Source organism: Copadichromis virginalis, linkage group LG10 (genome assembly GCF_057382275.1).
Source record: "Copadichromis virginalis isolate Kocher_CV1m ecotype Utaka linkage group LG10, C_Virginalis_male_GT1.1, whole genome shotgun sequence".
Taxonomy (NCBI): Eukaryota; Metazoa; Chordata; class Actinopteri; order Cichliformes; family Cichlidae; genus Copadichromis; species Copadichromis virginalis.
In genome coordinates, this window is record NC_140627.1 from 33,005,209 (window position 1) to 33,028,195 (window position 22,987).

The 22,987-nt window shown below is 43.6% G+C and overlaps 1 protein-coding gene across 3 annotated transcripts; it reads right to left on the reverse strand.

The window, feature by feature from the left end:
- Positions 1-768: 768 nt before the first annotated feature.
- On the reverse strand, positions 769-21,654 carry LOC146700831 (hexokinase-4-like). 3 transcript variants are annotated; one of them, XM_085471087.1, is made up of 12 exons: positions 21,613-21,654; positions 20,097-20,219; positions 18,065-18,181; positions 9,122-9,284; positions 8,141-8,289; positions 7,941-8,060; positions 7,427-7,522; positions 6,811-6,910; positions 3,882-4,065; positions 3,553-3,708; positions 3,242-3,475; positions 769-2,042 (listed from the first exon to the last, which is right to left on the reverse strand). In XM_085471087.1, exons 3-12 carry the CDS (start codon positions 18,179-18,181, stop codon positions 1,844-1,846), a joined length of 1,518 nt encoding a protein of 505 aa, XP_085327213.1. In that variant the 5' UTR covers positions 20,097-20,219; positions 21,613-21,654; the 3' UTR covers positions 769-1,843. The 3 variants fall into 3 exon arrangements, with proteins under 3 accessions (XP_085327213.1, XP_085327212.1, XP_085327214.1); XM_085471086.1 differs by having other exon boundaries at positions 20,075-20,219; XM_085471088.1 differs by lacking the exon at positions 20,097-20,219 and having other exon boundaries at positions 21,613-21,647.
- Between the last annotated feature and the right edge of the window lie 1,333 nt (positions 21,655-22,987).

Below are 22,987 nucleotides of genomic sequence, written 5' to 3' on the forward strand. Positions count from 1 at the left end.
GCACAAAAATAACTCCATACAGTTCTTGTACCTGACCATTTGAAGCATTCAAGCCTTTAAAAGACACCAAACTCTTGGTTAGCTCACAGAGTTTCTGTCTGCATGTAACAAACATAAAATAACATAAAATAGGAATTTTACACCAACAAGGTGATTCTCAAAGAGCGATTAACTAAAACCTCGGTATATCTCAGCTGGGTGTGCAGCGTGCTTTTAAAAACAGCAGATGAAAGTGTCTGAACGGCCTTCAGAAAAAAAAGAAAAGCTAAAGCAAGTGTCTTTACTGGAGTAACTGAAACATAATCCTTTTAATCATGAGAGGGAGAGCAGCAGAAACAGCTGGAAACCTCTGCAGGAGTGTCTCAAACATCAAACTGTGTTTTAAAAATGCTGAATGATTTTTCTCTCTGACGGATTCTTTGCTTCTTTCGTTCGCAGCAGTGTTGAGTGTTTGTGAGTGCACGTGAGTGCACGTGAGTGCACGTTCACGGCGGCTCGTTCAAACATCACCGTCAGAGCTCATGGAGAAATCGTCCACCGTCTCTTTACTTAAGCAGTCTGTGAACTGTGGCGTTTCCTCACATATTCTCTTTGCATCATGATGTTACTTCATTGAGGTCAAAGGTCACTGATTTCACCTGTTCAATCATACCTACTGGCCAATTTTCCAGCCTCTTATTGTCAGATGGGCATCGGCACAGCGAGGCTTCTTCTCAGTAGTTTCCTCCTCACCTGTTTATTTGTCATCAGCACCACAGCATCAGTAATGAAAACACACAGGCTCATTCTGATTGGACGGTTTAACATTTTTACTTATTCACTGGCTTTAGTGCACATTGTGCTGCAGCTCTTCTTCTGTGGTTGTTTGTACATAAACTCTTTATTCCCCATTAAAAAAAAAGAGCAGGAGGATTTTTGGCACCTTAAAAAACACATTTCACAAACATCCTCTTCTCCCTCTTTTCTGCATCAGACTGAAGCATCTGTTATCTTTTACTTGGACACAAACAGATCACTGCTGTTCAGGATGACTGGAAATCTCACCAAGCAGCAAACGGTGCATTTCTCTGATAATTCTTAGTCTTGTGTTTTTTATTTATTGAGATTGAGGAAATTAAAAAAGCCAAATTATTTATTCCACTCTTTCTTGCCTTGTACCACCATGTGTGCTGACAACCGTCACAGATTTATGTTAATAAAAATAATCTTAAAAGCGCGACATTTCTCAGGGAAGCTCTGAATTGTTTCCGTTCCTTTAGCCTGTTTTTCATCAACATCATTTTCACACATTAAGGTTTGTAAACTGTCCATTTTTTTAAACTTTAAAATATCCTGTTATATAATCAGAACATCAGCTTTCAGTGGTTATTATTATTATTATTATTATTTAACATTACTGAGTTACACTCACAGTGACACACTGAGGAGGAAAACACTGTCTCTAACCAGCAATAGTGGGATCTGGGCCCCTCTGCCCCCCCTGGAGTATACGCCCCTTGCTGCAGTGATATAACAACACTTATTTTTAGGAATTGTTGCCACCACAAATCCCCCTGAAGCTATGCCCCTTATTAATAAATCCGTTTTTAATGGATCAAAATCTCCATAGCGACCTATAAAATGACTTTAAATCTTCTCCTTTTGACGCATCGTTTACTTTTTAATACCTTTTTCAGTGAGTCTTGTGCAAGTTTTTGTGCTTTAAATACTCTGATCAACATGTTTTCTACTTCTTTTCTAATAAAATCTCAACATGATAAAATACCAGAGGATTCCCTCCACCTCTCTTTACATGATATGAACAGTTGCAGCTGCACTGAGGCATAGATTGGTCAAAAATACATTATTGACCCTCTTCCTCCTCCTCCTCCTCATTGTCCTCACCGTCGCTCTCCTCTAGCAGTCGGGACTGGTGAGCCAGCCTCTGCGCCACAGCCGTTACCATGGCAGCGCCCTTCCCGCTGCCGTCCTCCGAAACGAGAAAGGTGATGTCACACTGAGGGGCGAGCAGGCGCACCGCCTTCTGGAGCTTACTGCTGAAGCTGGAAAAGGAAGGAAAGAGAGAGGGAGGTGTTGAAAGGACAGAACTGCCAGATTTCACCGTTTAATGAGTTGCAAAAAACAAAACAAGAAATGGGTTTCTCTAATCTACACAAGATCAGAATGATAGCTACAGGCTCAAATCTATGCGTAGACCCAAACGCGGTGCTGAAGGTACTACAGTGTCTATTAAGTCAAGGCCTATTCATATAGTTTCTCTTTGTCAGAATAAAAAGGATTTGATAGCAGATACTGGATTGACCGATTCAGAAAAATGGGAAAGTTTGTGAAACTCAGGAAATCTAGGTTGGGATGTTCTCTTGGAGCCATTTCTAAATAACCGCAGATTCAGAGATCATCAGCTCAATGTGTCTCCACTTTGAGGGTCTGAAACAAGATCCAAACTGTCCCCCTCAGAAGAGGGAAAACCGGTCAGGATGTTCAGGAACAACCCAACAACCACCAAACTGCTGAAGCACCAGCGTCACTGTCCATCAACTGAAAGGGTTTCCACCAAGAAAGAAGTTCCTCCTTCAAGCTTAACTGAAATTTGCAGCATCCCACATGGACAAGTGCTTCATAATACAGCCTAGGACTACAGGTATCATTCCCGTGAAATTAAATGGAGTTTTATTTTAAATTACAATTTAATTATATTTTAAAGGTGGACATACACAATGTAAAATTACTTACATAGTACATATATTTACCCAAACGCATCAGAACTGTTTGCGGGATGAATAAAGCAGGCTAACATTAAGCTTGTGGAAATGCCTTCCCAGAGCCCTGACCCCAACCCTACTGAAAATATGGACTATGCTTAAAAGCCGGGTCTGTGCCAGGAACCCAACCAGTTTAAATGAACTCTACCAAAACTGGCAAGAAAAGTGATCAAATATTCAACCAGAGTTATGGCAGAGGCTTGTTGACGGCTACTAAAAGTGTCTGGTCAAAGTGCAACTTGCTAAAGAAGACTTAACCTAGTATTGATGGGAGTGTATGAATATATCTGAACCTGAATGTACAGAATAGTGCACTCAGTTCTTGTTTTTAAAGTCATTAAAAGTGTACTCTGTACAATCTTTCCAAACAATATTTAAGTATGCCTGTTAGAAAAGACTGGTTACTTAATATCAGCAAACCAACTGAAGTTTGGTGAAATGTTCAAATGTCTTTGCTCTGATCACCAAATGCCTCTTACGTGGGGTGTTTTCTGTACACTGTCCCGTCCACCCCGACAGTGGTCTTCAGGTGGCCCAGTTTGCGGTTGTTACGGATGCGGTTGACGAGGGTTGCCAGGGCGGCAGCACAGAGATAGGCCGAGCGTGAGGAGATAGTGTCGCAGACCAGGCGCACCACAGAGGCGTCGACCAGACTCCAATCCAGACCCAACTCAGTCAGAATCTTCTTGGCGTTCTCCAAACCGCTGTCCGGCCTGAGCACCAGACAAAGTGGTTAGATAATGAAGACCAGGAGAGACTGCTGGAAACAAGGAAAAGGCAAAAGACTCACTCCTCAATCTCAGAGATAAACTTGGTCTCAAACAGTCCACGGGTCCCCAATGCCTCCGATATCTGTCCTTTAAACAGCAGCTTGTCCTTGGTCATCTTCACCAGCACCAGTCGAACGATTTCTCCCAAATACATGCCGCTGATCATCTTCTCAAAGCTACAGGAGAACGCACATAATCAGGACAGAAACTCTCACAAACATTAGCTATCAGTTTCTAACTTCTGCTGTGGCAAAAAATTATTGTATAGAAGTTGTGTCAAAGACTTATCTGAAGCTGATCACATGAACGGGAGAGGTGTGTTATGATTCTGAATAGTTGTGAAACATACATGTGCACGCCGGGGTTGATGGAGGTCTTGTCCACCTCCACGTCGAACTCAGTCAGGATGTCATCCAAGCATCCATCATCCCCAAAGCCGCCCCACTCCGTGTTGATGCACATCCGTCCGTCCTCGCCCTCAATACGCTTCACATTCTTCATTTCCTCCATGTAGCAGGCGTTGGTTCCCGTACCTGCAGGACAATGTTGTTTAGATCTGTCAGTGCGCCCCAGGGTGGCTGTGGCTACAATGCTGCCATCACCAGTGTGTGAATGTGTGGATGACTGGTTGTGTAAAGCGCTTTGGGGTCCTTAGGGACTAGTAAAGCGCTATACAAATACAGGCCATTTACCATTTAAACCGCGAAGCATTTAGCAGCTTAGAAGAGTCAAAATCATAATAAAAGGGAATTATTCGCAACTCCAAATTGACCCCAAAATGTCATAAAATTAAAATATAATTTTCTGATATTTTAAAATATAAAAATTAAAATCTAGGTCTTGGAGGAAGCCCTCCAGATATAGCAATGAACGTTTGGCCCAAATATGGCAAATATGTACACTCGTGGGCCACACCGTTCTGTGACTCCTTCACCTATGGGCAGATGTCACTTGTCATTCAGACAACATCTGGCTCAGACAGCAGCTCCTGTGACATCATTCTCTGTTGTTTGAGTAAATTTGGGGGCTTGTCCGGGATTCTGAGCCAAGAAGCATCATAACCAAAGCACAAATCATACAGTGGGGCAAAAAAGTATTTAGTCAGCCACCGATTGTGCAAGTTCCCCCACTTAAAATGATGACAGAGGTCAGTAATTTGCACCAGAGGTACACTTCAACTGTGAGAGACAGAATGTGAAAAAAAAATCCATGAATCCACATGGTAGGATTTGTAAAGAATTTATTGGTAAATCAGGGTGGAAAATAAGTATTTGGTCAATAACAAAAATACAACTCAATACTTTGTAACATAACCTTTGTTGGCAATAACAGAGGTCAAACGTTTACTATAGGTCTTTACCAGGTTTGCACACACAGTAGCTGGTATTTTGGCCCATTCCTCCATGCAGATCTTCTCGAGAGCAGTGATGTTTTGGGGCTGTCGCCGAGCAACACGGACTTTCAACTCCCGCCACAGATTTTCTATGGGGTTGAGGTCTGGAGACTGGCTAGGCCACTCCAGGACTTTCAAATGCTTCTTACGGAGCCACTCCTTTGTTGCCCGGGCGGTGTGTTTTGGATCATTGTCATGTTGGAAGACCCAGCCTCGTTTCATCTTCAAAGTTCTCACTGATGGAAGGAGGTTTTGGCTCAAAATCTCACGATACATGGCCCCATTCATTCTGTCCTTAACACGGATCAGTCATCCTGTCCCCTTGGCAGAAAAACAGCCCCATAGCATGATGTTTCCACCCCCATGCTTCACAGTAGGTATGGTGTTCTTGGGATGCAACTCAGTATTCGTCTTCCTCCAAACACGACGAGTTGAGTTTATACCACAAAGTTCTACTTTGGTTTCATCTGACCACATGACATTCTCCCAATCCTCTGCTGTATCATCCATGTGCTCTCTGGCAAACTTCAGACGGGCCTGGACATGCACTGGCTTCAGCAGCGGAACACGTCTGGCACTGCGGGATTTGATTCCCTGCCGTTGTAGTGTGTTACTGATGGTGACCTTTGTTACTTTGGTCCCAGCTCTCTGCAGGTCATTCACCAGGTCCCCCCGTGTGGTTCTGGGATCTTTGCTCACCGTTCTCATGATCATTTTGACCCCACGGGATGAGATCTTGCGTGGAGCCCCAGATCGAGGGAGATTATCAGTGGTCTTGTATGTCTTCCATTTTCTGATGATTGCTCCCACAGTTGATTTTTTCACACCAAGCTGCTTGCCTATTGTAGATTCACTCTTCCCAGTCTGGTGCAGGTCTACAATACTTTTCCTGGTGTCCTTCGAAAGCTCTTTGGTCTCGGCCATGGCGGAGTTTGGAGTCTGACTGTTTGAGGCTGTGGACAGGTGTCTTTTATACAGATGATGAGTTCAAACAGGTGCCATTCATACAGGTAACGAGTGGGGGACAGAAAAGCTTCTTACAGAAGACGTTACAGGTCTGTGAGAGCCAGAGATTTTCCATGTTTGAGGTGACCAAATACTTATTTTCCACCCTAATTTACAAATAAATTCTTTACAAATCCTACCATGTGGATTCATGGATTTTTTTTTCACATTCTGTCTCTCACAGTTGAAGTGTACCTCTGGTGCAAATTACTGACCTCTGTCATCATTTTAAGTGGGGGAACTTGCACAATCGGTGGCTGACTAAATACTTTTTTCCCCACTGTACTCTAACATCACATATTCCTGTGTCTAAAACCTGCTGCTACTACAGTACTACAAATAACATCTACTTTATAATACTATAACGTAGATGCGTAAACAGTAGCTTTCAATGTAAGCCTGGTATTTTCTTTGGGGACCATCATTTAGATCATTTTGTCTTCAGTAAGACTCAAAAATAGTGACTGAGAAGAAAAACCTTGTCAGGAAACTTTTTACAGGAGGCTGAGTCCATCCTGTATAAAAAGACTTTCATGTTTTCATGTTTGTGTACTTCTTGCCTTCTTGTGACTGTGGCTCTTTAGGGGTCATTTTCTTCTGCTTTGCGTCTCTTTGTGGTTGTTTTGTGTATCTATATAGCTGCTTTTATGTCTTTGTTGTGGATGTTTTATCCATTCAGTAATTTATTTATGACCTCAATAAACCGACTACTCATCATCTTGTCAGTGTGTTCGGGGCGTGCAGGCAAACACAGCTCAGTCAGACAGATGTGAGGTTTATCTATTTATAAAGCACAACAGCATGGCTGATTAAAGTGCAATAACGGCAAACATAAAAGACCAACACAGACAAAGACATCCCAGAGTGAAATTATGGTTACCAATGATCATGCCGATTTCACAGCTCTGGTCCTTGTAGCCACAGCTCATCATCGTTCCCACTGTGTCGTTCACCATGGCAACCGAGCCAATATGATAGTCCTGCAGAGAAGAAGACAGGCAGACAGGTGCATTTATATCTCGCCTATTCACAAATATCCTGCCTACACAGAGAGAGAAAGTGCCACGGTGCTTTTAATCTGCACCTCAGCAGCATTCACAGAGAGGTGAAGTGGGAAGAATTACTCGCAGATTCAAATATCAGGCCCACAAACAATTTAACATAACATTTTCTGTCAGCACATCAGCACGTGGTGCTACTGGGTTTATCCCTTACTGTTAAGTCCACGTCTCTTTAGACAATGACAGTTTTTTTGTAGCTTTGCCTCTGCACTCGTGGCTCGTATACGAGCTGCAGTTACTCTGATGCTCGAACATCATGAGTGAGTTAGCATCAACTGAAACAGCAATCAGTGTGTGCAGTGTCACTGAGTGTGTGTGTATAAAGAAACATTGTGCTGAAGGGTAAAACACTAAAACGCCGCAGCTGGAAGAACGGCTCTGCAGGCCAGAGCTGAAACACATGAATGTGATTTCTGGGAGTGTTTGTGGACCGACCCCTCTCCTGTGAATGGCCTCTTTCAGTAACTGGACCACGTCTTTCCCCTCCACCCCGGAGCAGTTGAAGCCTTTGGTCCAGCGGATCAGGATGCTCTGTGCAGAAAAACACAATTTACAGAATCTATCAGTGACATCGGTGTGAACGCGAGGACTGACACCGAGTTCACCTCAGAAGGAAAATCTGCTTTCAGGAATGTTTGGACTGTAGGAGGAGGCACAGAAACCCGGGGAGAGTCCGGGGTCTCTAAGGGTCAGTCGTCTTGGATCTCTGTGGTAGTTTTTTTTAAGGTTTTGTCTCTTTGTTTATGTTTTCTGCACTTTAGTGAAAGTTTTCTGTCTGTGATTATTTCTGATCATTTTCTTTTCCTTCTAAAAACTCATCTAAACCACCTTTAAAACCACGAACAGCCTAACAGCTACAGGCTGATGTCTCCTCAAACAGCCGAAACACACAGGTCACTGTTGTGTGTGTGTGTGTGTGTGTGTGTGTGTGTGTGTGTGTGTGGGAGACCTTGTCGATTTCCAGCTGTTCACAGGGGAAGGAGAAGGTGAAGCCCAGAGGAAGAGTTTGACCCTTCAGGTTATGAGACTCGAGGAAATCCCCAAGACAGGTGGCGATGTGGTCGAACAGCTGTACAGAGACACACGTGAATTTTGGGGATTCGCATGTTTCCGTTTGCTTCGTTTTCCTTCAGTGTGCATTTGTGTCACCTGTTCTCCGGTTCCCAGCATCATTTCCTGTGGGATGGCGCAGATCTGACTGTCCATCTTCAGAACCTTCTGCGCCTCCTCCTCCACACGGACGTGAAGCACACGGAAGTTTGTTCCTCCCAGATCCAACGCCAGGAAGTCGCCTTTCTCTGCCGACCGCATGATGAAGATTTAGTTACAGGAAGCCATCTTTAAAACGTAATTATAGCTTTAATAATTATAATACCGCCCTTTTATTTCCCTGCAAAGGTCTCTGACAATCTAAAGTGGAGGAAGTTGTGAATTACTCTGAGTGTTTTCATCGTTGCTGCAGTGCCGGTGCAGACATGCTATCAGACCCTGTTCAACTCCCGGCCACCAACTGTTCCACCTGCGAATCACTGAAAACCCTCCCACAGCCGTTTAAGCTTTAACTGCTTAGATTCATCAGCAGCTGTCCAGGGTTCCTCTACTGTAGCCACGTGAAGACGGCTGAAGCCTTCAACATCCAATCACAGCACGTGCCAGTGGGGAGTCAGCTTTGTCCCAGTGTGCACAAAACACAAATATGCAGGACTGCTTTCTTTATCTGCACAATATCTAAAATTAGAAAGACCCTGTCTCAGAGTGATGCTCAGAAACTAGTTCATGCATTTATTACTTCTAAGCTGGACGACTGTAAAGCTTTAGTATCAGGATAATAAACAAACACAGCAGCAGGAGTACAAACAGGAACTATAAGATATCATCGTTCTCTCATACTGGCTTCTCTTCACTGGCTCCATGTTAAATAGAGACTGAAATTAAAGTCATTCTCCTCACACGTAAAGTCACAAATGTCTTAATTTTAAGAGAAAGAGTCACAGAGCTTAATCATTAGGACACATCTGGCCTGTAGCTCCAGGTGTAAGCATGTGTAGAAAGCAGCTGGAGGGTAAACCACACAGTTCTGGTTTTTATGGGAAGATTCAAAGTTTGGCTTTTATCTGAAAATGTCCTTACCCGTCCCATCAGGCGTGGCCCTGACAAAGGTGGGCAGCATCTTGACGGGCGCCTTGTGGTGCGAGTGCTTCCCTAAACCTCGGAGCAGATCCTTCCTGAGCTGAGCCGAAACCTCCTGCAGCGTCTCCGGGGACAGCTGGAAAGGCTGCAGGTACTTCTCCACCTGCAGAGGGAGGCCGTGTCACGTGAACAGCATAAAGACATAAAGGTGTTCAGGGCGTCGACACCGCCCGCACGTCGGTGCCCTCCAGAGAAACCCAACTGTGTCATTTAACCACAAGATGGCGACATTTCCTCAAAATCTGCAGAAGAACACACGACTGTTTGAAGCAGTGTTCAGCAGAGAAAAGCACCGCCCGGTGCAGAGGACGTCTGCCCGGGGGCAGCGGGCTCAGCAGGCGTGCTGACCTCCGGCTGCTCCTCTGGGAGACGCCGAGGTGTTCAGCAGAGAGGCAGGAACTCTGCCCTGAGATCTCCTCCTGCTGGACATGCCTGAAACACCTCACCAAGGAGGGGTTCAGGTCTGAGTCAGACTCCACTCTAATGACTGAGCTCCTCACCCTCTCTGAAGGAGGACCAGCTCTTCAGAGGAAGCTTCAGCTGCTCGTAGTGACCTCATTCACTCCCTGCAGCGTGTGGTGAGGCTTAAAATACAAAAACAACATTTAAACGCTTCTGCAGATACGTTCAGCACATCAAACCCACGGCTGAGCCTGAAAATCAATCTTTACTCATTTCTGATCACATGTTGTGACTCAGCTGCTGCTCTGTGAATCCGTCTGTGCTCGGAGACAGAACGGGCTGGAGTTTTGTCTCTAACAGCATCAGGCTGGAAGTCAGGCTGACACGGACGAGCAAACGAGATAAAGAAGGCTGTAACTGCGCTCAGCGACACAGCGTTTTAGATTCACGTGAGATCCATAGACTGGCTTTACATTCGAAGAAGAGACGAATGTCCTTCAGGCGTCTTTTAAACAACTGGACACAGAAACTCTGAGTCAGATTTGATTCTGTTGACTGTGATGCTGCTGACTCCATTTACATCGTTTTGAATGTGCTTTCGACGGCTCCATTACTGCACTGAAGCCTGCTCGCCTACAGGCGGCACAAAACACAGCTGACGCAGGCAGCGAGCTCATCGCTCATCTACGAACCGAAGAGCTTTTATTTGTTTGGAGTCTAACCTTTGTGTCCGGTTTTCGTTCTCTCCGGATCACCTGACTTGTTCCACAGACGGGACACAAACTCCGAGCTCGTTACTCTGTGCCCCCTCGCTGTTTAACCTGCACGACTCTGTTGTGTCTCTGTGGTCGCCCTGTTCTTGTTTCCAACAGAGCTTTATAAATAAAACGCTGCGGTTTAAATATTTTACAGATAACTGATGATTATTATTCACTGACCCGTCGCACTGTAACAGGATCTGTTTCATTTGATCTCTTGTGAAAGTTGAAAGTTGACACACTTTGAAGCTGATTTCACAAGATTAAATTAAATTAAACGGAGTAACTTCTGGAGAAGTTGCACAGGGATTGTTGCTTCTGCTGGATGTTGTCTGTTGAAATCAGCAGAATCAAAGTTTAAATTCTAAAACCAACCGAAAGTTTTTACTTTGAAAATTTGAGGGATTTCTCAGAAACATGATTTATTTGTACAACAACAGTCACCTCGGGGCGCTTTGTATTGTAAGGGTGAGAGAAAACCCACTGAGCGAGCACTTTGGTGACAGCGGGAAGGAAAAACTCCCTTTTAACAGGAAGAAACCTCCAGCAGAACCAGGCTCAGGGAGGGGCGGAAGACATGACTGAAAAGAAGAGAGCCAGAGATTATTAACAACTAATAATTAAATGCAGACTGGTGTCTAGAACAAACACTCAGTGCATTATGGGAAGCCTAAAGGAGCGCCCTGATGGGGTGATGTGGTGCCACGAAGTCTTAAAGAAAAGATGGAGAGAAGAGGAAGACCTCCGGGAAGACTCGTGGGTGTAGTAAAGAACAGGGTGTGGTAGAGACAGTATTCGATAGATAACTAGCAAAAAGCCGACCCACATTGCCAGGCCTGCAGCACATGTTCGTCTCATTTATGTTTAAAACACAGAAGTCTGTTTAAATTTATCATGTTGTTGTTTTTTTATATTCTTTATATCACTTTATAAAGTCACACGCTATAAACACCAAACACATAAATCATGAATACATATTTTATCGTTTTTCTTTGCAAGCTAGATATTTATTTTATACAGCAAAATAATAATTACAGGCACTTTTAGCTTTGCTGTCTCATGAATATTTATTTAAACATGTGACCACACATCCCACTGCACAACAATGTACATGTAGCGTACATGTCAGCATTCATTTAGAGATTAGTTACTAGAATCTGAGTGTTGAATAGAGCTTGATAATCCTGGTCTGGTCAATTATTTAGTACATTTGATTGTGATTTAGTCGCACGTCTAAGACGAGTTTGGGATGATGCACATGCACATATACACTACGATCAACATATTAGGGTCCAGTGAACACAGGATACATGTCTTATTTCTGCATGTCGGCATGCTAATTAATGAGAACACAGCATTAAAACGTCCCTGTGCAGATACAATATCAATTAAATGTATTTTATTGGTTATTAACAGTAATTATAAAATACCTTTTAAAGTAAATATCACTTTAAAGGTTCCTGCATGTTTGCTCAGTCTGACACAGTCTAACGTTATGGTTTTAGCCTCTTATTGCACTGATCAGAAGGGAAAATCCAGAAGCTTTAATCACATGATGATGATGTCTTTATCTTTGCAGATAACTTGTCAGAAACAAAGAATTTAACACTTTAAATGTGCTGAGCAAAGCTACCAAAGTTTATTGAGAATTCATCAGAAACTTCAGGCTAGCTTAAGTCACGGGGATTCTTCTTTCGGTGAGAAATGATCCAGATGTTGTCTTACACATTGCCACAGCTGCTAGCATTGCTCAGTGAGGTTCAGCATCAGGCTCCAGGGCTGGAAAATGAAGCCAGCGCTCTCAGGACCACTCAAAGACTCGTACAGCCTGGTACCAAGTATCTTACACATTGAAGAAAGGAGAGTCCATAAAGTATGTGTGTATAAATATCTGTGTTTGTTTACAGCAGTGGAAAAAATGAAAATGGGCATAAAATCACATGAAAAACCAGCATTCTCCCTGAGTGACCAACAGCAATATAATAATCTTCACACAAAAGCACCAAACACTCGTTACACAGACGTAAACAGAGCAGGTGAATATTTAAAGCACGCAAAGAACAGGAAGTAGCTGCGAGCTGCCGCAAACTGTTAGTGAGTGAATTCCTGACAGAGGTCAGGAAAAAACAGGAAGAAAGGATCATATTTTTCATTTGTCAGATTCATGGTCAGTCATTGGTTTACTAACTTAAATCATGACTTTATGTATTTCATCATTTTTAAAGTGACAACCTCCAGTTTTTCAGCTGCAACTTCATGAATAAGAAATCGGAGCCAAACCTCCTTATTTCCACGAAACCGTGACAAGCAGCACGATCGCATCGATTTCTATGACATCCAGGGAGTTTGTTTTTTAAGGGCGAGGCTCTGATGACTCCCAAGATGATCGCCAAAGACTGTCACCAAGACCAAAGGTTTCAGCAACCTTCGGTTTACTGGTCCATGTCCATGATGCTGACAACAATAAGCAAAACAAACCAAACGTGACTAAAGTAAGACTAAAAACACCGGTTTGTTCCAGGATGAAATCAGTCAGCCAGTAAAGCTGAAATTGATCCTCTAAAGTATCTGTGCCAGAAGAAAAATCAGAGTGTTCACCAGATGAAGAGTTAAAAGTATCCGAGAATATTGGAAATAGTATTTCGGGACCATAACGGACATCTAAGGAAAAAGTTGAAGTTCACAGTCAGAAAAGACGGAAATGAAGGAAACTGTGAGACCGCAGCAAAAATGTGACTGAAAATCTGAGGGAATTTCTCAGAATCGTTACTCAGTTCAATTCAGTTTTATTTATATAGCGCCAAATCACAATAACAGTCACCTCGGGGCGCTTTATAATGTAAGGGTGAGAGAAAACCCACTGAGCGAGCGCTTTGGTGACAGCGGGAAGGAAAAACTCCCTTTTAACAGGAAGAAACCTCCAGCAGAACCAGGCTCAGGGAGGGGCGGAAGACATGACTGAAAAGAAGAGAGCCAGAGATTATTAACAACTAATAATTAAATGCAGACTGGTGTCTAGAACAAACACTCAGTGCATTATGGGAAGCCTAAAGGAGCGCCCTGATGGGGTGATGTGGTGCCACGAAGTCTTAAAGATAAGATGGAGAGAAGAGGAAGACCTCCGGGAAGACTCGTGGGTGTAGTAAAGAACAGGGTGAGATGGAGGAAGTTGGTGCTGTAAAGGAAAGAAGTTGTAATAAACTTTATTTACGCGATGTTTTGTTACGGTTCTGACAAACCTGTCCAAGCACATAATTCTGCCCTGAATCCGAAGCTGCTTTTCACCTCTGACCTTTCACACCTGCGCTCAGGTACCTGCACAGTAACGTGGACACGGTCTGAAGAGCTGTGCAGTGATTTTCCAGCTCTGAAGGAAGCCGGGAAAACAGCAAGGCTGAATTGTTGCTGCCATCTCCAGAGGATCATTACTCGCTGTGTCAGCCCAGCCTCTTCCTGCCTCTGATTTCACGTAAACATGTTTGTTTTGCATTCAGGTTCGTGTCACCATCACAAAGCCTGATGAAGGCCTGTAAGCTGCTGCGAACACGCCCTGGCAGCCAGTGTTGTGAAATGTGTGTGTGCTTCCAGGTCTCATGTTGTAGGACTTCTTTGGCAGGTTGGCTTTTTTCCTCCCACCGTCACACATGTTCTTTACGGTAAACAAGTTTGAACAGCCCTGCTGCTGCAGCTCCGTCCTTACTTTAAGAAGCTTTTAAAGTAATCTGTGTGGAAGTTTGACTTTACATTTAGAGCTCAGCAACTCTGCTGTATCAAACTGTTATCAGTGGTTAAATTATTGATTCGCAGTCAGAAATGAACCTGATATCAACCTAAACAGCAGCTGTGGTTGGAGTTAAACTTTGTCCCAGGATCAGATGCTGCCGTGAGGCAGGGATACAAACGTGTCTGCCTCCTCTTTGTCTCTGACTGAGTCCTCAGCTGCAGTACTTTTCCAGGAGCGAGTTTTCTCTCCTCCACTGTCCTCGCTCCTCCTCGTGCCTCCACACGCTCGTCTCTGGGTTCCTCCCTCCCAGCAGGCGAGGCTGACTTCATTCCTCCATCAAGACGGACAGGTACACGTTTAGCCGGGAGGACATTCAACATTTGGAAGTGAAACTAAAGTTTTATGTGCTTCATTCAATTTAAAATAAACTTGAAATAAAATAATGGAGAATAAAGGTGCTGGTTTGAGCAGGTGAATTTAAGGGGAAGTGTGGGGGAGATATTATCCTGTTAAAGCACAGCATCCAGACCACTGTGGTTCAAAAGTAACCGGACACCTCCTAGCTTAATATTTCTTCTGTAGTATCAACACTGGCTGCTCACAGCTGATCCAGAGGAAGTGAAGAAGAAGAAGAAACCAGTCGCTGGCACTGTAGCTGCACAGCGAGTCAGGAAGGTGTTTCCTGTCGTAAAATGACTCAGGGCGATCTGGGTTCGGCTGCCACTCTTGTGGCAGTTGAAGAACTTCAGCGCTCAGAGGAAGCGGAGAAGCCAAGCCACCAGCACGATGACTGAGTCAAACACATTTTCACTCAGCAATTCGTGTGTTTGATCCATCGTGTGGCTCGGGTACAGCTGCTCCGTGCTACTGTACAGAGTCAGTTATACGTTTTTGCTTTGCTGATTTTCTCGCTGCCTTTCTATTCCCTCACATAGAGCCTACGTGTCTGTGTAACAGCCTTTGTGCTGTGTATGTATGTAGAGCGCATACATGTTCTGGACAGTTCTGCATACTTTGAAGCTTCAGTGAGACACGGCAGTGAGACCTGCTTGCTGCCACGGAGGCCTTTTGAAGCCAAATGTGTGGATGAAACGTTGGAGTCCAAGTAACAGACTCATAAATGTGTGAATTTTACTCACTGAAACTGAAGCACAGACTTCAGAATGGTCTGAAACAGTAATATTAGTCAGAGAATCTATTAAAAATGCCCCAAACATCATAAGCGATGAAGGCGAGCAGCTACATGTAGACGTGTTTATCTCTGACAAAAGGTTGAGACTGACTGCTGGAGCCTCACATGGACGCTGGAGGAACTGCAGCACTCCTTTATTCAGCTCCAGAGGTGGAGCCGTGGTCGTTCTGATGATTACTGATAAAACACATCTGCAAAAACAAAGCTGATTTATGCAGAACAAAGTAAGCAACAAGGAACGCATTCCTGGAAGATGAAATCCTCGACTTGGAGACATCGTCGTGAGTTAACAACCCGAGGGTGGATGTGTTCATGACTTCGCTCTTAGTTCATGTTTAACGTTGGAGCCATATTTTTTCTGTGGCGCTGGTCTCAGAGTTTCTCTCATGTCTGTATTTTCTGTCTGAGAATTTAAGTCTTCCCGGAGGTCTTCCTCTTCTCTCCATCTTATCTTTAAGACTTCGTGGCACCACATCACCCCATCAGGGCGCTCCTTTAGGCTTCCCATAATGCACTGAGTGTTTGTTCTAGACACCAGTCTGCATTTAATTATTAGTTGTTAATAATCTCTGGCTCTCGTCTCTTCTTTTCAGTCATGTCTTCCGCCCCTCCCTGAGCCTGGTTCTGCTGGAGGTTTCTTCCTGTTAAAAGGGAGTTTTTCCTTCCCGCTGTCACCAAAGTGCTCGCTCAGTGGGTTTTCTCTCACCCTTACAATACAAAGCGCCCCGAGGTGACTGTTGTTGTGATTTGGTGCTATATAAATAAAACTGAATTGAACTGAGTAACGATTCTGAGAAATTCCCTCAGATTTTCAGTCACATTTTTGCTGCGGTCTCACAGTTTCCTTCATTTCCGTCTTTTCTGACTGTGAACTTCAACTTTTTCCTTAGATGTCCGTTATGGTCCCGAAATACTATTTCCAATATTCTCAGATACTTTTAACTCTTCATCTGGTGAACACTCTGATTTTTCTTCTGGCACAGATACTTTAGAGGATCAATTTCAGCTTTACTGGCTGACTGATTTCATCCTGGAACAAACTGGTGTTTTTAGTCTTACTTTAGTCACGTTTGGTTTGTTTTGCTTATTGTTGTCAGCATCATGGACATGGACCAGTAAACCGAAGGTTGCTGAAACCTTTGGTCTTGGTGACAGTCTTTGGCGATCATCTTGGGAGTCATCAGAGCCTCGCCCTTAAAAAACAAACTCCCTGGATGTCATAGAAATCGATGCGATCGTGCTGCTTGTCACGGTTTCGTGGAAATAAGGAGGTTTGGCTCCGATTTCTTATTCATGAAGTTGCAGCTGAAAAACTGGAAGTTGTCACTTTAAAAATGATGAAATACATAAAGTCATGATTTAAGTTAGTAAACCAATGACTGACCATGAATCTGACAAATGAAAAATATGATCCTTTCTTCCTGTTTTTTCCTGACCTCTGTCAGGAATTCACTCACTAACAGTTTGCGGCAGCTCGCAGCTACTTCCTGTTCTTTGCGTGCTTTAAATATTCACCTGCTCTGTTTACGTCTGTGTAACGAGTGTTTGGTGCTTTTGTGTGAAGATTATTATATTGCTGTTGGTCACTCAGGGAGAATGCTGGTTTTTCATGTGATTTTATGCCCATTTTCATTTTTTCCACTGCTGTAAACAAACACAGATATTTATACACACATACTTTATGGACTCTCCTTTCTTCAATGTGCAAGATACTTGGTACCAGGCTGTACGAGTCTTTGAGTGGTCCTGAGAGCGCTGGCTTCATTTTCCAGCCCTGGAGCCTGATGCTGAACCTCACTGAGCAATGCTAGCAGCTGTGGCAATGTGTAAGACAACATCTGGATCATTTCTCACCGAAAGAAGAATCCCCGTGACTTAAGCTAGCCTGAAGTTTCTGATGAATTCTCAATAAACTTTGGTAGCTTTGCTCAGCACATTTAAAGTGTTAAATTCTTTGTTTCTGACAAGTTATCTGCAAAGATAAAGACATCATCATCATGTGATTAAAGCTTCTGGATTTTCCCTTCTGATCAGTGCAATAAGAGGCTAAAACCATAACGTTAGACTGTGGCAGACTGAGCAAACATGCAGGAACCTTTAAAGTGATATTTACTTTAAAAGGTATTTTATAATTACTGTTAATAACCAATAAAATACATTTAATTGATATTGTATCTGCACAGGGACGTTTTAATGCTGTGTTCTCATTAATTAGCATGCCGACATGCAGAAATAAGACATGTATCCTGTGTTCACTGGACCCTAATATGTTGATCGTAGTGTATATGTGCATGTGCATCATCCCAAACTCGTCTTAGACGTGCGACTAAATCACAATCAAATGTACTAAATAATTGACCAGACCAGGATTATCAAGCTCTATTCAACACTCAGATTCTAGTAACTAATCTCTAAATGAATGCTGACATGTACGCTACATGTACATTGTTGTGCAGTGGGATGTGTGGTCACATGTTTAAATAAATATTCATGAGACAGCAAAGCTAAAAGTGCCTGTAATTATTATTTTGCTGTATAAAATAAATATCTAGCTTGCAAAGAAAAACGATAAAATATGTATTCATGATTTATGTGTTTGGTGTTTATAGCGTGTGACTTTATAAAGTGATATAAAGAATATAAAAAAACAACAACATGATAAATTTAAACAGACTTCTGTGTTTTAAACATAAATGAGACGAACATGTGCTGCAGGTCTGGCAATGTGGGTCGGCTTTTTGCTAGTTATCTATCGAATACTGTCTCTACCACAAAAATATCATACATACCAACCAGGTGACACGTACCTTACTGAGCGTGTCCGGAGGGATGCCGTCCAGGTGCAGGGCGGCGGTGTCGCCGCTCATTTTGGCTTTCTTGGTTATCTGAACGTTGGACTCGCCGTTTGCTTGTGTGTTGCTCATCTGGATGAAAACAGGTCAAAAGACGATTAATTAAGCTGACAGGGTTAAATTATCAGAAAAAGAGGACAATAAGACTCAGATAAAATTAAAGAATTAAAAGTAAGATGATATGGCGTCTTCTGAGACGTCACCCCGTTGTTGCCCTGACAGGTTTTAGAAAAATCAATCAATGATCTTTGATTTGCAGACTAATTTTCCCAGAGTCAGCGTCACAGCATCTCACGTGCCCGCGAGTTTATAGCGTCAGTGGTCTGCATTTATTTGAGCTGCGCCATAACCACAATGATTGTTCGTGAAACCCGACCGGTCTTATTCTGTGGTTCATACAAAACGGGAAAGTACGGATTTATTTAGAGAAATTAAAACACTGGGGGAAAAAGTATTTTTACCACACTCACGATCAACTAATCAAGTGGACGCTTGTTGCCATGCAGCACCTAAAATATGTGTAAATTTCTACTTACTAAGGAGCAAGTTGAAATTTTGATACTTCAGCTGCATGAAGAAGCTTGCAGATGAATCAAATCATCATTAAAATAAACTCCATTGCTGAAACATGTTGCCTGAATGATCTGTAAAGATTAAAGCTAGCATGCTAACTCTTCATTAGCAGCTCCACGGGTGTCATGTCACAGGCAGATTATGTTTATTTTATTTAACAGATGTGATACACAGCAACGAACACGAACGCTGAAGTTAATTATGTAAATATGCCCAAAAAAGCTGTTTCAGTTTAGAACCAGACGGCAACCTCGTGCTAATGTGGACAGTGTGCATTCTGCTGTGGTTTGCTAGCTGTTGCTAGGCAGAATTGGCCTCAGAAGTGGTGCTGCAGTAAAAACCTTGTTGCAGTTGCTTCGGTTGCTGTCAGCTTGCTGTGTTCTCTATCATATCGAGACTCTCTCTTCCCGAGTAGAGAGATAGTCTTTTATTCAGAGAACCAAGGTTACGGCGTAACCATAGAGTCGCTCCACAATTTGGATGGAAAACTCCAGCTGTGATGCAGAAAGTTGCACCTGTTGAAGCGTTTTCGTTTCAGCAGTTAGACACAGCTTTTCATTTAACAGCGAACTGTTTCTGTTTGCATCGCACTTTTTCCAGGTTTACTGCGCTCGGAGGTTAGCTCATGATTTTTAATGTAACACCTTTATCTCTTTCACCAAGCATGAGCCTCAGTGATCCTGTCACCAGGGGAAAATGTGTTGTTCCCTCAAAGGTATCAGCAATCGATTTCACAGCAGCTGCCTGCAACCACTTACAATTTTACAGTAAAAGTCACAAAAGTAAAATTTTGCGCACTGTGATAAAGTCATTATTAATAAACCGAACACTTTGCTGTTAGAAAACATACATCGTATCCTTTTTAAAACATTTTCTCCCAAGTGTTGGAAACCAGCAGACAAAGTAATCACACTGACTCATAAGGGTGTTACAGTGCTCAGAGACCTCATAACATCCAGTGAGCTTTACTGTTATAGTCAGGGTTAGGGTAAGGCTGAGGTCACGACCCATCACCACGTGGACCTGACAGTGTCAGATTTTACCCACTGAAATGAAAAAGCTTTAACAGAAAAAGCTGCAAAGCATCTTTAGTAGAGCTAAAATATATTTATAAAAGTAAGAATTACTGTTGACCAGGTTTTCACGCAGGGAAACAAAGTGAGCGCCGTAAAGCAACGATTAAACGTGCCTTTGAGCAAACATCTCGAAGCTTTAAATGCTGTTAGATGCAGAATTCAAAGCACACAGAAAGGAAGGTGCAGCGAGGAGCACACGAAAGAGGAACAAGATTTTTCTTCACATCCTGCAGTCGACTTGACGTGGACATGAATAACAACAGGTCCAAATGCAAACATAGGCCCGGAGTAAACGTCATATGTCCTGTGTTACTACCTGAAGTGTCAACAGAGCACACCTGAGAACAGCTGGGAGCCGTAACTGGAGTTACGAGCGGCGAGTTTAAAGGAACCTGAAAAGCTGCTTCCACTTCACGTCCTCAGAGTCAGCAAAAGGACTCCCGAAATCCAACGGCGTGACACTGTGACCAAAATAAAACAGTTTTCTGAAGTGAAACTGGACAATGAAGAGACAAATGCATGACTGCGTCTGATGACAGCAGGATTTTACCTTTTTTTGAAAAACTGGGAATATTGATGATGCAACACTTGCAGTCAGCTTTCACATGTCGCAGAAAGTTTTTATTTCACTCTAATAGTTACTAAATGATAATGAAACAGTTTTAAATGCAGGAAGTTGACAGTTTTAGTGATGACTTTAAAGCCACAGCAGATTTTCCTTCATTCAGTAACATTGTTTTAGTTTATTGGGGTATTTTTGTCTGTTTTTATTATGTTAGTGTTTTATAATCAGCTCTTTATAGAGCTTGTCTGGTCTTGATGGACGCCTGTTTCCAGAATGGTTTGAATTCGCTCCTTCACTTCAGCAAGGTGAGGGAGTCTTTTGGCCGTGTTGACATGAGAGCGTCACACAGGTGCTGCAGACGTGTCCTCTGCACATCCTGTTGTACTGACCTTTGACCTACGATTCTCTGTGAACCCCACAGACTCAGAGCCGACAACCACATCACGTTCAAAGTCACTTCCTTCCACACTCTGATGCGCGGGGTGAACTTCAGCAGGCCGAGTCTACGTGTCTGAACGCTCAGAGTTGCTGTCCTGTGACTGGCTGATGGTTTTGTGGTTCTTTATTTGCTTCCTGCCTCTTTCTCTTACAGCATCCAGTAATTGAGTAAATTTAAAAACCCGTGCAGAGCACCGAGTTACACTAGAGCAGGGATCAGGTTGTGACACCCGTGACCTCCTGTGGATTAGGGTTTTTGGGTGGAGTAGCCTCTGAGATCACATAACAAACAAACAAACAAACAAACAAACAAACAAACAAACAAACAAACAAACAAACAAACAAACCAGCTCCCAGGTAAACCTGCAAGCTTCACTGCTCTCCACACCTGTCAATTCTGAAACCACGCCCCATATTTTTCAGGTGACACCTCATTAGTGACGTAAAAATTTCTGATTCCTTTACACTTTTATTTTGAAACAAGTTAAACTGCCTGCATCATCGCGCTGACAGGTTCCTGAGACTGTGCGGTGACCCTGCGGAGATGTCGATATGAAGAATAACAGCAATGATCAGATTCCGGCTGCGCCCGAAGGCAACGTGAAACAAGTCTGACTAGTTCTAACTGAGCCAAAGATTCCGAGCAGCGCAAACCCGTCAGAGAGACCGAGCTAGTGACAAAAAAACAAAACAGCGGCTCGGGGTCCTTTACCAGGACGCAGGGGGTCTCAGGGTGAGACAGGATGGGCGGTGAAGTCACCAATCAGCCGCTCGCACTGATGCAGACACTCGTGCAAACTCCTCATCCTCTCTGCGTAAAAAGCCACGGACTGAAGCGAACTCAGACTCACCTTTGCGTCCGGCTCCGCGCGCTCAGCCTCACAGCTCTGAGCTTCCTTAATGAATGAGAGGCAGGGAGAGCGCGTGAGGTGCTCATTTTGGGAATCGTTTACACCCACTTCGTGTCGCAACACGGCAACCTCCCGCTGTTCACGAGCGGATCTACAGCTGATCGCGCGTAAAAATGCCGGGGTCGTGCCAGAGAGTTTCCGATGTTTCTGCGTGTTTTACGTGGAACATCTTTAACTGTATTACTTGTATTAACACACGGTGGTGATGTAGAAATATGACGGAGGCACATATAAAGTTCTGAAGTTCTCTATGTTTCTGCGTAATTGTACCCACGCTTCAATCACTGACAGCGTGTTTGTGGAGCTGTGATGTTCCTGCTGCTCTCTCCGTCTGAGCTCTCATCAAAAACACATAAAACAGTTTGTGACCGGAGCTGTTTCTGGACCAAAAGGACTCCACATCACTCACGTTTGACCTGTTCGTGACGGATTACAGGTCAAAAAGTCATTTTTAACAGTTTAACCAACCTCCAGGGTGGAGGCTGGTTAAAAGGGTGGGGGTGAAGCCGGTATGAAACCACCCACACACACACACACACACACACACACACACACAGAAATGATTCATTATTGGTGATTTAAAATGAATCCGAGTCACGTGGATCAGTTATCACGCGGAGTGAGGCTCGGATTTATTTGTCAAAATTAACCTTGAACCGGTCGGTGAGTGGGTGGTAATTGGAGGGGGTGGGTGGGTGTCTGAGTGTGGAACGTTTCAGCATAAGACACTCCGAGAGGAGCCGCAGGTGTGGGAACCTCCTCAGAGATATGACACGTTTTTCTCTTTTCTCTCTTTCACGTTTGATGTTCTTAATGTCCTGTTTCTATAACGTTTTATTTATTACATTTTTCTCATATCTCTGCTGAGTTACTGCATACACAGTGCTGTGCAACAGTTTTATTTCTTAATATTTCCAGGAAGAAACAGGAAGAAAGCACCAGCAGAACCAGGCTCAGGGAGGGGGGCATCTGTCACTGGGGGCAAATAGGTCATGAAATCCAACATGCAGTCACCTTTCAGTGGGAGCGCCGGACGAATTCCTCCCGTTCATTTCTCCAGCTTTTCCTGCACAGCTGAACGTCACTGTGAACATCAGTGTTTCTCTGGACGTAGGCAGACGGCAGCATGTGAGTCAAAACGAATTTCAGGAAACTAAAAGCAGTGTTAAGTGTCTGAAGCTGTCTGCGACCCCCCCTCCTTTTGCTTGCCATTTCCTACATGCACAGACTGCAGGCTGGTGACAATTTGGGAATCTCCAGCTCCAGAGGGAGGAGGCCCTTATAAAAGGAACTCACCTGTGGCTAGAGGTGGCTC